A 15,939-nucleotide genomic window follows, 5' to 3' on the forward strand; every position below is an offset into this window, starting at 1 on the left:
CTCCCTCCCTGTTTCTACAGTAGCTGCCGGTTGCCTGTTTCCACCCAGGACCGTATAGCGAAAGAGACTGAAAATAATCATAATAATTGTTGTGACTTTATACCTACCTATGTCTTGTAATGATGCCCCCCAGCACAATAATTTCACATGTGCATAATTGTACAACGGAGTGACAATATCTTGAATCTTGAAAGAGAGAGACCGCTAAAGCTACTTTCAATGACCAAATAATAAGAGTTCCCGTTTGGATGTTTAGCCTTCAAAACAAAAGCGGCTGCTATGCAACCACATACTATTTTTAGCCATTTCGGCTAAAATAAGCCTATACAGTAGTAGTGAAGTGACATTCACCTCGTTTTTGTAAAATATCGTTGCTATGCAACCACACAACGTTACTATTTTTAGCCATTTCGGATAAAATAAGCCAAACACTCTTTGACAGCGGCGCACACCTCCTTGCTAGTGAAAAAAATTTAAACAAGGAAGTCGACAACCGGCAACCGTTGAGAATCATGGGAAACGTAAGTCCAGGAATAAGGTGAATAATACAATTGCCTAGGTGGGCAGGCGGGCGGTGTCTGTCAGTCACAATTTGCATCACATTTTGTGTCCAACCGATGCCACACAACCCCCCCACACACAGAGAGCCCCCCCCCCCCCACAAACACACACACACACAGACACAGACACAGACACAAAATGTGGTTTATCTTGAGAACCATTTGTCCGATAGACTTCAAACTTGGGAAGTGCGCTTGAAATGATTAAATTCTGCATGTCATCAATTCCTCACTACAGTTATTCCAGAGATTAACTCCTTTGACTGTGATATTTATTTGTCCTGGCTAATTGTTTTTTGAACAAACAGGTTCCTTTTTGTGGCATTTTGCCTTCATAAGATAGGACAGTAGGCCGACAGGAAAGGTGGGAAGAGAGAGAGGGGGTGACACGCGACAAAGGACCGCCGGTCGGTTTTGAACCTGGGTCAGCCGCGCAAAGGACCAAGCCTTTGTGGTATGCGTTCAGGGGTACGTAGAGGCACTACAGGGGGCACTTGAGAGAAAGGGGAAAATGGAAAAATGTAAGAACAACTTATGAAAATAAATGAATCAGTAAAAAGGATGTGCTCAGGAGGCACTAATTGCAACTCTTTCACTCAATTTCCTAATTTGTAATGTTATATTCGTCAAAATGTGGGTCATCATTCATTCATTGCATTATGGTAAAGTTTTCTCTTCCCATTTTCTAAGCAAAATGTAGTTGGGTAAGGTACTCGGATTCAGAAATCAGGGAAAGGGGGTACTGAAGCCAAAAAAGTTTGAGAAACACTGCTGTACAGGACCGGCTCATTCAAATGGTCTGTTATTGCTGATGGTGCAGATGGTGTCTGTTATTGCTGATGGTGCAGATGGTGCAGCTGCTTCCCCCCCCCCCCCCTCCCACACACACACACACACACACACACACGCACGCACGCACGCACACACGCACACACACACACACACACACACACACACTCACAACCACATGCACAAACGCTAATCGCTTGCTATCACGCTATTGTTGTTTCACTTCACTCTTGAGAGGAGTGATTTGGGGTTGAGTGCATGTGTCATCCTGTTTACTATCTTCGTGCCATAGGCTTTACAGCTATTATAAATACCCATATCAACACTTGAGTTGTTAGAGCAGGGGGGCTATGTCATATAGTTAAGATGCCATTTTCAGTTTTAGTGTTGATGGTGATGGAAGTATTTGAACATTTAACCTCTTTCTGTTTAGCAGTTAACTGACACTTTTTCTCTGCAGGTGGATCACATGAGGCTGGGATGTTACATCTTGAAAATATTTGATGGGATTGTTTTGGTAACAGGTGTTGTGAGGTACTCTGCTTGACTATTAATGAATAAGTTGACGTGTTCCCTCTTCAAATGTTATTCTTATTTGAATTCATGCTAAGCAGATTTTATTTATTCCACAGGTTGATTTATATTCCGCCTCCAACAACTCCATCCATGTCTTGTTTCTCCTGGCTCCTCACTCGGTGGGCCTGCTCAGCCCCATACCTGCTCCTTCTGGGGGTGGTGGGCAGAGAGGTGGGGCTGGAGGTGGCTCAGTCGGTGATGTGTTCTCGGTGGGGTGCGCTAACAGAGCAGAGCAAGCAGGGGCTCTCTCAGGATGGAGATGTGGTTCTTGGTGGCCTCTTTAGCCTTCATTATGTGCCTTCAGTTATAGACCAGGGCTTCATTAAGCCGCCACAATACAAGCCTTGCACTGGGTAAACCTTGATCACAGTATTTACTGTATTATTCTACTATTACTGTTTGTTTCTACTGTATAGACTGAAAGCACATTATCTGCACTTTCAGGTTTGACTAATACAAATGGCATATATTTGCCTTTTTATGTGGTGCTTGTATATTTCATTTGCAATGCCGATTATTAGGCATTATTAACTCTGTTGGTGGGATTGTGTAACAGATATAGGACCTACGTTTGATAATGGTGTCCACGGTGATTACGTTTATCTTGTCACTGATTAACAAAGCACTCAAACATCAACTCCATTCCTCTCACTCTACTTCTCTCCTGTGGTTTCAGATTGCAGCTAGAGTCGTTAAAATATGTGTACGCTATGGTGTTTGCGGTGGAGGAAATCAATCGTAACACCATGCTGCTGCCAGGCGTGAGGCTGAGCTACCATATTCTTGACAGCTGTGCCCGACACCCCTGGGCCCTGCAAGGAGCACTGTCACTGGTTGCAGGAGACAGCCACAGCTGTAACTCAGTAGCCCCTCGCCCACATTTAGATGTGTATGGAGGACAAACTGGGCAGAGGAGAGGTACAGTATACAGCTTGATGTGCATATGCTGGTGTCTCTATCACACAACCAAATGAAATTATGGTAGCATCAAGAGGGTAATGTCTCTTCTCTTTGAGAAAGTGACGTGTTTATGTATATTATGCATTATCCATGTTGACATGTAGGGTGCTGTGTTTGTTATGAACTGCTGTCTTAACATGTCCCACTATGTCCTCTGATAAGAAGGGGGGGGGGGGGGGGGGGAAACTATGTCCTCTAATAAGAAGGGGGAAAAAAACTATGTCCTCTGATAAGAAGGGGGGAAAAACTATGTCCTCTGATGTGGTCACCAGGCAGTCCCCCTGTTCCTTTGGTCATTGGTGGTGCCTCATCCACAACCAGCATAATCCTGTGCAGGACCCTTGGGCCTCTCTCTGTACCTTTAGTGAGTTTCATTACCTCAGGAATAAAGTCTCAGAAATTTTTTGTTGATATGAAGATCAAAAACACTGTTCACAGTTCAAATTATGTTTGATAAAATGATGAGATGATATACAGTGGTGATAAAACATTATATATTTTAATTTCTTTCTCTCAGATCAGCTACCTGTCTAGCTGTCCCTGTCTGAGTGACAGGCGTAATTTTCCCAACTTCTTCAGAACCATTCCCAGTGATGTTTACCAAGCCCGGGCTATGGCCCGGCTTGCCATACGTTTCCATTGGACCTGGGTTGGAGCAGTGGTAGCAAACAATGACTATGGTCGGCTGGCAATTAAGGTGTTTGTGTTTTCTTTTATATTTAAAAGTGTTAAAAATATATACATTTTTTTTGAGCTAGTCTGTAGTAACGTGTATTAATTTGTACTTAATGTGTCTGATTTTTTTTCAATTTGATAGAATATTATTGCTCAATCATTTTGACTGTATGGTTCTTTTAAACTCTAAATTTCAGGAATTTCAGAAGGAGATTCAGGGGGCAGGAGTGTGTTTGGCATTCTTAGAGACTGTCAGCAGGGAGACGATTATGAGAGATGCCAGACGAGCAGCAGTCACTATCCAGGCCTCAACTGCAAGGGTGATTCTGGTCTTTTGCTGGTACACAGATGTGAGGCAGTTATTCCTGGAACTAGCCAAGAGAAATGTAAGCATATTCAACCCCCTGGACTCACCATCTAATTTGGAAATCAACACAACTATTTTTGCTATTTATTCCTCCTTGCTGTCATTCCAGGTGACTGACAGACAGTTTCTAGCCAGTGAGGCTTGGAGCACCAGTGGTGATCTTCTCCAAAATCTTGCCCTCTCTAAAGTGGCATGTGGTGTTCTTGGTGTGGCTATTCGAAGTTCAGCTATACCTAGATTTGAGAATTATCTCAGAAGTTTGCATCCATCTCATCGTCCTGAAGATGAGCTATTAAGAGAATTCTGGGAAAAGCAGTTTGGCTGTCGTCCTGAAACTACAGAAATACATGCCACACCTCTTTCTTCCTATCACTCTTTGTCATTCAACTCTGTAACTCCTCTCCCAAGGTCTGACCATCCATCAAATGTCTCTACTTCACCTCCTACCAACAGGTTCCCTCATTCAGTTCCCCTACCCCCCTGCAGGGGGACAGAGTCCCTGGAGGGGGTGCAGAATCTCTTTACTGATACCTCTCAGCTGAGGGTGACCTATAATGTTTACCTTGCTGTGTATGCTGCAGCTCATGCCCTTCACAGCCTTCTCTCCTGCCCCGACAAAGACAGCCCTCCCAGAAGCAACAGCTCCACCTGCTCCTCTCCACAAAACATCAACCCCATAGAGGTAAATGGAATCAGACCTTCTGAAGTTGGCATTAAGTCTTGTAGCGTGTACTGTTTTAATGAAATGCTGAGAATAGTTCTGCACATTTTGTTAAAGTCTAAATGCATTTGCCACACAATAGTATTTCACATTGAACTACTTCATTAACAACATTTGGATGCTTTCAGCTGTTGCAGCACTTGAACAAGGTGAACTTCACCACTCCACAGGGTGAACACTTTTACTTTCAAGGGGCCGATATTCCAGCAATGTATGACCTTGTCAACTGGCAGACCACCCCCGAGGGGTCACTCAAACTTGTTTTGATTGGTCGTGTGGATGGGTTTGATCTCCACCTTAACCAATCAGCTATTCAGTGGAGCACAGGTTCCAATCAGGTAGTTGGATAGAAAAGCATTTTGATTCATGCTATATAATGATAAATTACTATTAAATTGAATGTTTACAAGACATTTATGTTGTGCTTGAGAAGGTTTGGTTTATTGTTCAGGTACCTGTTTCAGTGTGCAGTGAGAGCTGCCCCCCAGGTACCCGGATGGCCAGCAGGAAGGGGGAACCTGTCTGCTGCTTTGACTGTATCCCGTGTGCTGAAGGGGATATTAGCAATGAAACTGGTGAGAGAAGTACTGTAGCAAAGTGTTCCCACCAACAAATTGATACAGTTAGTATGCATGATCCTGTCTTCTCCTAGGTTCCCTCCAGTGTGAGCGTTGTTCATCAGAGTTCTGGTCCAATGTTGAGCGAACTGCCTGCATCCCTCGTCAACTGGACTTCCTTTCCTTTAATGAGACCTTGGGCATTACCCTGACAACAGCTGCTGTGTCGGGTGCCATGGTGACAGCAGCTGTGTTTGTGGTCTTCCTGTGCTACCGTCACACTCCTGTGGTGAGCCTAGACTAGAGTAATATATTTTATATATTTTATGTTAGATCCAAAACACTGCCTTATCTAACTGACCAGACCTTTATCTGTTAATCTGATTATATCTAATTATCCCTCTTCTCATTTCCAGGTGCGAGCCAACAATTCAGAACTGAGCTTTCTGCTTCTCCTGTCACTGAAGCTCTGCTTCCTCTGCTCTCTGGTGTTCATTGGTCGTCCGTCGGTCTGGTCTTGCCGCTTCCAGCAGGCAGCATTTGGGATCAGCTTTGTCCTCTGTGTTTCCTGCCTCCTGGTCAAGACCATAGTAGTTCTGGCAGCTTTCCGCTCAGCTCGGCCTGGTGCTGGAGCACTGATAAAGTGGTTTGGGCTAGGCCAGCAGAGGGGAAGTGTCTGCCTCTTTACCTGTATACAGGTGAGGAAGATATTGTTTATTGCTGATATGCTGAAAACTCTCAACTGCTGCATCTATATTTGACTGACTACATTTCATATAAATTAATAACTTTTAAATATGTTCACATTCATCCCCCCCCCCCCCCCCCCCGCCCCCTCCAGATTATCATCTGTACTGTATGGTTGGCCCTCAGTCCCCCTGTGCCTCAACGTGACCTGGGTTTCCAAGGGTCAAAGGTTACCCTAGAGTGTGCCATGACCTCCGTGGTGGGCTTCTCTCTGGTCCTGGGCTACATTGGTCTGCTGGCCTGTATCTGCCTCCTCTTGGCCTTCCTGGCTAGGAAACTTCCTGACAACTTTAACGAGGCCAAGCTCATCACCTTCAGCATGCTGATCTTCTGTGCGGTGTGGGTGACCTTTGTGCCTGCTTACATAAGCTCTCCGGGCAAGTACGTTGTCGCAGTGGAGATTTTTGCCATCCTGGCCTCTAGCTATGGCCTCCTGCTCTGCCTCTTTGCCCCAAAGTGCTTCATCATCATCCTGAGGCCTGAGAGAAACACCAAGAAACACCTGATGGGCAGATAGCAGACAAACACATGTTCTTCTTCAGTGATAGTATGTCACGCTTAATCTACACCTTTGTCTGCTGGAGACCTTCTGCTGGAGCTGTTCAGTGGACAAGAAGACTTCAATAGCACTGTGATGTTTCCAGGTCTTCATGTGTGTGTGTGTGTGTGTGTGTGTGTGTGTGTGTGTGTGTCCACATATGAGCTTCTCTTGTTAGTGTTACTATTGTGTCTGTGTGTGTGTCCACATATGAGCTTCTCTTGTTAGTGTTACTATTAACAGCAATTCTGCTTTCAACATCATTACACTCTAATGAAATAATACATGTCTACCCCCGAAAAAATAAAAAATAAATACTGTTAATTAAATGTTTCAAATGATTCATTAATTTTGCATTTATCCAGTAATAGTTAATTTTATTTTCACTATGACTCTGTTGCTTCCAATTCTGATTAAATATATTTCCCAATTGTCATGGTTGAATAAAACACACCAGCAGTTCCTGTGAAGTCAGAGTATTTTATTCAACTGAAAATAAAACAAATATATAATGCATGAAAATATAGCATTTGCAGCATACTACATTGTTGCCTTTACCAGAGATGGGGACTTGAGAATTGGTGATTTATTCCCACACAGGCCTTACTTCAATCATGGCTACTTAAGGAGCGCGAAGTGAACAATAGTGTCCATCACGGAAAATGTCCATGTAAAATCTGAAATCTCTAGCAAATGTCCAAAGTTTAAGTGATACAGTATATAATGGAATGGGGGGGGGGGGGGGGGGGGATCATGTCCATTGGGGGGGGGGGGGGGGGATCATGTCCATGGGGGGACCCCCAGTTGTTGCAGAGCCGGTTATGCTCAGCGGGCATCGGGGGTGGGGTGGCGTGGGTGGGAGGGGGGGCGACAAAGTACTGATTTGTGGGGGCATTTGTTTTCTTTCATTCTCTATATTCCAATTTTCCTGGCTGTCAGAGTGGACTTCATTGCTTACTGAGCTACCATGTGATGCCCACTAGATGGTAGTAATCTACTAAGGTATTTTATATATATATATATATATATATATATATATATATATATATATATATACAGTATATATATATATATATGTTTTCTAAGTTTCTAAGTTCTCACCGACACCTACCTCTTTGGGTGTTTTTATAAGTTATGTGTGTTACTGCCACTGATACTGCTGCTGTAATGTCAGAATTTCCCTCCAGGGATAAAGTACTATCTATCTATCTATCTATCTATCTATCTATCTATCTATCTATCTATCTATCTATCTATCTATCTATCTATCTATCTATCTATCTATCTATCTATCTATCTATCTATCTATCTATCTATCCCGCTACATCCAATGGCCCTACTTAGCCTGACGAACAGAACATCTTGTCACTTCCTCCGGGTAATGTGCTCACGAGTTTAATCTTATTCTTGTCTCCCGCTTGCTGCAGAAACTGCAATATATGAATCCAGAAACAGACACATATCTGCCATTTAGAATAATGGTGTAAATACATACACCCCCCCCCCTCCCCCACACACACACACACACCCCACCACCACCACAACCACATACACATACACAGACACTAATCACTATTGTTGCTTCACCTTCACTCTTGAGAGGAGTGATTTGGGGTTGTGCGCATGTGTCATCCTGTTTACTATCTTCGTGCCATACTGCAGGCTTTACAGCTATTATAAATACCCATATCAACACTTGAGTTGTGAGAGCAGGGGGGTATGTCGTAGGGGGTATGCCATTTTCAGTTTTAGTGTTATACATGATGGTGATGGAAGTATCTTAACAAAAAAATCTGTTTAGCTGTTTAAACACTTTTTCTCTGCAGGTGGATGACATAAGGCTGGGATACATCTTGGAAATAATTTTGATGTTTTGATAACAGGAGTTGTTGAATTGTGTGAGGTCCTCTGTTTGACTACTATTAATGAAGAACTTGATGTGTTCCATCTTCAAATGTGATGTAGCTCTGATTTGAATTCATGCTAAGCAGACTGAATTTATTCCACAGGTTGATTTATATTCCGCCTCCAACAGCTCCATATGTCTTGTTTCTCCTGGCTCCTCACTCGGTGGGCCTGCTCAGCCCCATACCTGCTCCTTCTGGGGGTGGTGGGCAGAGAGGTGGGGCTGGAGGTGGCTCAGTCGGTGATGTGTTCTCGATGGGGTGTGCTAACAGAGCAGAGCAAGCAGGGGCTCTTCCAGGATGGAGATGTGGTTATCGGCGGCCTCTTTAACCTTCATTACCTGCCGTCAGTTATAGCCCAGGACTTCATTAAGCCACCACAATACAAGCCTTGCACTGGGTAAAACTGCTTATCACAGTATTTACTGTTTTATTCTACTGTATAGACTGAAAGCACATTATCTGCACTTTCAGGTTTGACTAATACAAATGGCATATATTTGCCGTTTTGTGTGATGCTTGTATTTCATTTACAATGCTGATTATTAGGCATTATTAACTCTATTGTTGGGATTGTGTCATGCATGTCTGAAGCAGATAGGACATACTTTTGATCATAAGCGTAGTTAGGCCTGGGCATTGAGGGCTATAGCCCCGAATGTTTTATGAATAGCCCCAGATCTATTTTTTTCTCCCTTTCTTTCTTTTCTTTTTAGAAAAATAGTCCCAGCCCCCAGATCTATGTGGGGCCATTCATGCTTTAAACCCCTCACAAATAACATGGTATGATATACTGTAGTTGATCAGAAATGCAACAATTTGCTTCCTCTCTGTGTGCAAGGAACCTATATAGGAGGAGACATCACTCTCATAACAGCGTTCAAACTTTGCTTTGGGGCTAGACTTTGGGGACAGTTCTATTCAAGTGAATGGGGCAGGCCTGGGACCATCATACAGTACAGTATCTGTTTCAACTTTGATTGAAAAATGCTTCTACAGATTGAAAAATTTGAACGCTGTGATGAGTGATGTCTTTTCCTTCTTTATAGGTTCCTTGTCTGTTTGTCAATCAAGGCTAATACTAAAGTTTAACAATTCATGAATTTGCTATGGGGACTGACTGGACCCCTCTCAAGGACCCCTGGTGGTCCCCACCCCACTTTAAGAGCCACTGATCTAGTTTTTCAGTATTCATCTCAAATTGCTCGAAAAATTTCAATTACCTGTTAAGAGGGCTGGGCTAAGTCCCCCAATGTCTTCAGACCCTAGAAACCCCCCTGCTTTTGTAGCATTTTTTCTGTAGTTTGTTTCAGACATTTTTACTTTGCTCTGTTGAACATTTCATTATTATTTTTTATTATAGTGTCCACAATGATTGCGTTGATCTTTTCACTGATTAACAATGCACTCAAACATCAACTCCATTCCTCTCACTCTACTTGTCTCCTGTGGTCTCAGATTGGAGCTAGAGTCGTTAAAATATGTGTACGCTATGGTGTTTGCTGTGGAGGAAATCAATCGTAACGCCATTCTGCTGCCAGGCGTGAGGCTGAGCTACCATATTCTTGACAGCTGTGGCCGGCACCCCTGGGTCCTGCAAGGAGCACTGTCACTGGTTGGAGGAGACAGCCACAGCTGTAACTCAGCAGCCCCTCACCCTCATTTAGGTGGACAAACTGGAGTGAGGACAGGTGCTGTACAGCTTGATGTGCATGTGTACTGTACATACTACTGACTCTATCACATAAACAAAATGAAATGATGGTAGCATCAAGAGGGTAATGTCTTTGAGAAAGTGACGTGTTTTATGTGCATTATCCAAGTTGCCAAACTGAGTGTAGGGTGCTGTGTTTGTTATGAACTGCTGTCTTAACATTTCCCACTATGTCCTCTGATAAGAAGGGAGAAAAAAACTATGTCCTCTGATAAGAAGGGGAAAAACTATGTCCTCTGATGTGGTCACCAGGCAGTCCCCCTGTTCCTTTGGTCATTGGTGGTGCCTCATCCACAACAAGCATAATCCTGTCCAGGACCCTTGGGCCTCTCTCTGTACCTTTAGTGAGTTTCATTACCTCAGGAATAAAATCTCAGAAAAACGTAGTTGATATGCAGATCAAAAACACTGTTCACAGTTCAAAAGTTATTATGTTTGATAAAATGATGAGATGATATACAGTGGTGACAAAACATAATATGTAACATTTTAATTTATTTCTCTCAGATCAGCTACCTGTCTAGCTGTCCCTGTCTGAGTGACAGGCGTAATTTTCCCAACTTCTTCAGAACCATTCCCAGTGATGTTTACCAAGCCCGGGCTATGGCCCGGCTTGCCATACGCTTCCATTGGACCTGGGTTGGAGCAGTGGTAGCAAACAATGACTATGGTCGCCTGGCAATTCAGGTGTTTGTGTTTTCGGTTATATTTAATAGTGTTAAAAAAATATACAATTACATATTTTTGGAGCTAGTCTGTATAGTAATGTGTATTAATTCGTACTTAATGTGTCTGATTTTTGTTCAATTTGATAGAATATTATTGCTCAATCATTTTGACTGTATGGTTCTTTTAAACTCAAAATTTCAGCAATATCAGAAGGAAATTCAGGGGGCCTGGCTTGCCATACGCTTCCATTGGACTTGGGTTGGGGCAGTGGTAGCAAACAATGACTATGGTCGCCTGACAATTCAGGTGTTTGTGCTTTCAGTTAAATTGAATAGAGTAAAAAAAATACAATAAGAAAAAAAGTGGCACTAGTCTGTAGTAATTGTAATTACACCAATTGACCTGATGATGGCGCTATAACAGCCCTCTTTACGTTTTGCTCCATAACTTTTGAACCGTAGTGTCCACAGTCAAAATGCTGGATTCACTGGATTCCTTGGGTCCTTCCGCATCTACTAATATAGGCCACGCCCATTTCCGTCTGACTAGATTTTTTGCCATTTTGATTTTTTTTATAAAACAAAAAGAAATTGGCGATTCCGCCTTCAAATTTTGTCCAAACTTCACCAAACCAAAGCACACATCATGTGTGGACTTTCCTGCACAACACCGATTTTGCGGTTTTTGAAAAGACCGCACCGTTGCGATATAATCCACTTCCAAATTTCTGTGGGTGGGGCCTATTTCACAAAAATCACCATAACTCTAGAATGCATCGTCCGATGCTAACCAAACTTAGTACAGGTGTGCAGGGATGTACTCGGAGCTGATAGGAATATTTTTTTGTCATTTCACGTATAGCCGCTATAGCAACATCCAGTACCTGTATCTCACAAACCATAAGGGCGACTGTTCCCAAATTGGGTCCATAGATTCATAGAGTACTCTTCTACTCTGACCTAAAAATTACACCGATTGACCTGATGGTGGCGCTATAACAGCCATCTTTACGTTTTAGTCCTTAACTTTGGAACCGTACCTTCTACAATCAAAATTCTATTTTACCAGGTATCCTTGGCTCGTCCCACTTTTACTCATTTCTGTGATGCAAAAATGACACCTATTGACCTGACGGTGGGGCTATAACAGCCCTCTTTACGTTTTGGTCCATAACTTTTGAACTGTAATGTCTACAGACAAAATTATTTCGCCCCTGGATTCCTTGGCTTCACCCGCTTCTACTCAAACAGGCCCGCCCATAACTACTTAGTCGACCCTAGCAACCATCTACAAACACCCTAGCGACCAGCCGGAAACACCCTAGCAACCAGTTACTACACCCTTGCAACTGCCTAGAGACGTCATAGCTACACATTGCCGATTGGGGCTGCATATGCAGGGGCGTTGCAAGGGGACAGGGCGTGGCGAGGACAGCAAGCACAATTACATTTTCGTTAGGAAATTTAGCATCTTCAATTTTGTAATTAATGTGTCTGATTTCTGTTCAATTTTAGATTAATAGTATTGCTCAATCATTTTGACTGTATGGTTCTTTTAAACTCTAAATTTCAGGAATTTCACAAGGAGGTTCAGGGGTCAGGAGTGTGTTTGGCATTCTTAGAGACTGTCAGCAGGGAGACGATTGTGAGAGATGCCAGACGAGCAGCAGTCACTATCCAGGCCTCAACTGCAAGGGTGATTCTGGTCTTTTGCTGGTACACAGATGTGAGGCAGTTATTCCTGGAACTAGCCAAGAGAAATGTAAGCATATTCAACCCCCTGGACTCACCATCTAATTTGGAAATCAACACAACTATTTTTGCTATATATTCCTCCTTGCTGTCATTCCAGGTGACTGACAGACAGTTTCTAGCCAGTGAGGCTTGGAGCACCAGTGGTGATCTTCTCCAAAATCTTGCCCTCTCTAAAGTGGCATGTGGTGTTCTTGGTGTGGCTATTCGAAGTTCAGCTATACCTAGATTTGAGAATTATCTCAGAAGTTTGTATCCATCTCATCGTCCTGAAGATGAACTATTAAGAGAATTCTGGGAAAAGCAGTTTGGATGTCGTCCTGAAACTACAGAAATACATGCCACACCTCTTTCTTCCTATCACTCTTTGTCATTCAACTCTGTAACTCCTCTCCCAAGGTCTGACTATCCATCAAATGTCTCTACTTCACCTCCTACCAACAGGTCCCCTCATTCAGTTCCCCTACCCCCCTGCAGGGGGACAGAGTCCCTGGAGGGGGTGCAGAATCTCTTTACTGATACATCTCAGCTGAGGGTGACCTATAATGTTTACCTTGCTGTGTATGCTGCAGCTCATGCCCTTCACAGCCTTCTCTCCTGTCCCGACAAAGACAGCCCTCCCAGAAGCAACAGCTCCACCTGCTCCTCTCCACAAAACATCAACCCCATAGAGGTAAATGGAATCAGACCTTCTGAAGTTGGCATTAAGTCTCGTAGCGTGTACTGTTTTAATGAAATGCTGAGAATAGTTCTGCACATTTTGTTAAAGTCTAAATGCATTTCCCACACAATAGTATTTCACATTGAACTATTTCATTAACAACATTTGGATGCTTTCAGCTGTTGCAGCACTTGAACAAGGTGAACTTCACCACTCCACAGGGGGAAACGTTTTACTTTCAAGGGGCTGATATTCCAGCAATGTATGACCTTGTCAACTGGCAGACCACCCCCGAGGGGTCACTCAAACTTGTTTTGATTGGTCGTGTGGATGGGTTTGATCTTCACCTTAACCAATCAGCTATTCAGTGGAGCACAGGGTCCAATCAGGTAGTTGGATAGAAAAGCATTTTGATTCATGCTATATAATGATAAATTACTGTTAAATTGAATGTTTACAAGACATTTATGTTGTGCTTGAGAAGGTTTGGTTTATTGTTCAGGTGCCTGTTTCAGTGTGCAGTGAGAGCTGCCCCCCAGGTACCCGGATGGCCAGCAGGAAGGGGGAACCTGTCTGCTGCTTTGACTGTATCCCGTGTGCTGAAGGGGATATTAGCAATGAAACTGGTGAGAGAAGTACTGTAGCAAAGTGTTCCCACCAACAAATTGATACAGTTAGTATGCATGATCCATGTCTTCTCCTAGGTTCCCTCCAGTGTGAGCGTTGTTCATCAGAGTTCTGGTCCAATGTTGAGCGAACTGCCTGCATCCCTCGTCAACTGGACTTCCTTTCCTTTAATGAGACCTTGGGCATTACCCTGACAATAGCTGCTGTGTCGGGTGCCATGGTGACAGCAGCTGTGTTTGTGGTCTTCCTGTGCTACCGTCACACTCCTGTGGTGAGCCTAGACTAGAGTAATATATTTTATATATTTTATGTTAGATCCAAAACACTGCCTTATCTAACTGACCAGACCTTTATCTGTTAATCTGATTATATCTAATTATCCCTCTTCTCATTTCCAGGTGCGAGCCAACAATTCAGAACTGAGCTTCTTGCTTCTCCTGTCACTACAGCTCTGCTTCCTCTGCTCTCTGGTGTTCATTGGTCGTCCGTCGGTCTGGTCTTGCCGCTTCCAGCAGGCAGCATTTGGGATCAGCTTTGTCCTCTGTGTTTCCTGCCTCCTGGTCAAGACCATAGTAGTTCTGGCTGCTTTCCGCTCAGCTCGGCCTGGTGCTGGAGCACTGATAAAGTGGTTTGGGCCAGGCCAGCAGAGGGGAAGTGTCTGCCTCTTTACCTGTATACAGGTGAGGAGGATATTGTTTATTGCTGATATGCTGAGGACTCTCAATTGCTGTATCTATATTTGACTGACTACATTTCATATAAATTAATAACTTTTAAATATGTTCACATTCATTCCCACCCCCGCCGCCCCCTCCAGATTATCATCTGTACTGTATGGTTGGCCCTCAGTCCCCCTGTGCCTCAACGTGACCTGGGTTTCCAAGGGTCAAAGGTTACCCTAGAGTGTGCCATGACCTCCGTGGTGGGCTTCTCTCTGGTCCTGGGCTACATTGGTCTGCTGGCCTGTATCTGCCTCCTCTTGGCCTTCCTGGCTAGGAAACTTCCTGACAACTTTAACGAGGCCAAGCTCATCACCTTCAGCATGCTGATCTTCTGTGCGGTGTGGGTGACCTTTGTGCCTGCTTACATAAGCTCTCCGGGCAAGTACGTTGTCGCAGTGGAGATTTTTGCCATCCTGGCCTCTAGCTATGGCCTCCTGCTCTGCATCTTTGCCCCAAAGTGCTTTATCATCATCCTGAGGCCTGAGAGAAACACCAAGAAACACCTGATGGGCAGATAGCAGACAAACACATGTTCTTCTTCAGTGATAGTATGTCACGCTTAATCTATACCTTTGTCTGCTGGAGACCTTCTGCTCCAGTGGAGCTGTTCAGTGGACAAGAAGACTTCAATAGCACTGTGATGTTTCCAGGTCTTCATGTGTGTGTGTGTGTGTGTGTGTGTGTGTGTGTGTGTGTGTGTGTGTGTGTGTGTGTGCGTGCGCGCGTGTGTGTGTGTGTGTGTGTGTGTGTGTGTGTGTGTGTGTGTGTCCACATATGAGCTTCTCTTGTTAGTGTTACTATTAACAGCAGTTCTGCTTTCAACATCATTCAACTCTAATGAAATAGTGCATGTTTACCCCTGAAGAAAAAATAAATAAATACTGTTAATTAAAAATTTGATTCATTCATGTTGCATTTATTCAGTTATAGTTAATTTTCTTTTCACGTATGACTCTGTTGCTTCCAATTCTGATTAAATATATTTCCCAGTTGTCATGGTTGAATAAAACACACCAGCAGTTCCTTTGAAGTCAGAAAATAATGTTATTCAACTGAAAATAAAACCAATAGATAATGCATGAAGATAGGCCTCTATCTTCCCAAAAGCGCTAATTTTGCGTTTGCGCTTGTTTAACGCCATGCGCAATGCAAATTGGCGGCGGACACAAGTGCATGCCTGTGATAATTGTACTGGGCATTGGCTGCCCCATGCCAAAGCAGGCGTTTCAGCGCTAAAATGTGCGATAGATGGCGTTACCCTATCGTCAGCAGCGCACAATAAAGAGCTTTGAAAAGGACCTCTTACGCGCAAATACCTCTCTGCGCTGGGCACTCTGCACGGAGATTACGGATGCGCTCCCAGCGCAGAGAGGTATTTGCAGAGTGGAAAGTGGAAATCCT

The 15,939-nt window shown here is 43.6% G+C and overlaps 2 protein-coding genes across 2 annotated transcripts; both read left to right on the plus strand.

The window, feature by feature from the left end:
* Positions 1-2,614: 2,614 nt before the first annotated feature.
* LOC310776539 (extracellular calcium-sensing receptor-like) lies at positions 2,615-6,469 on the plus strand (the record flags this gene model as incomplete). The annotated part of the gene is made up of 11 exons (XM_083636720.1): positions 2,615-2,780; positions 3,158-3,249; positions 3,403-3,582; positions 3,758-3,946; positions 4,037-4,242; positions 4,381-4,609; positions 4,777-4,986; positions 5,100-5,223; positions 5,301-5,494; positions 5,622-5,903; positions 6,047-6,469. Exons 1-11 carry the CDS (start codon positions 2,636-2,638, stop codon positions 6,467-6,469), a joined length of 2,274 nt encoding a protein of 757 aa, XP_083492846.1. The 5' UTR covers positions 2,615-2,635.
* A 3,417-nt stretch (positions 6,470-9,886) lies between these two features.
* Positions 9,887-15,056, plus strand: LOC310776540 (extracellular calcium-sensing receptor-like; the record flags this gene model as incomplete). The annotated part of the gene is made up of 10 exons (XM_083636721.1): positions 9,887-10,085; positions 10,361-10,452; positions 10,616-10,795; positions 12,350-12,538; positions 12,629-13,201; positions 13,369-13,578; positions 13,692-13,815; positions 13,894-14,087; positions 14,215-14,496; positions 14,634-15,056. The coding sequence occupies 10 exons, from the start codon at positions 9,887-9,889 to the stop codon at positions 15,054-15,056; spliced, it is 2,466 nt and encodes an 821-aa protein (XP_083492847.1).
* Between the last annotated feature and the right edge of the window lie 883 nt (positions 15,057-15,939).

This window comes from Poromitra crassiceps (assembly GCF_964638095.1).
Source record: "Poromitra crassiceps genome assembly, chromosome: 5".
Taxonomy (NCBI): domain Eukaryota; kingdom Metazoa; phylum Chordata; class Actinopteri; order Beryciformes; family Melamphaidae; genus Poromitra; species Poromitra crassiceps.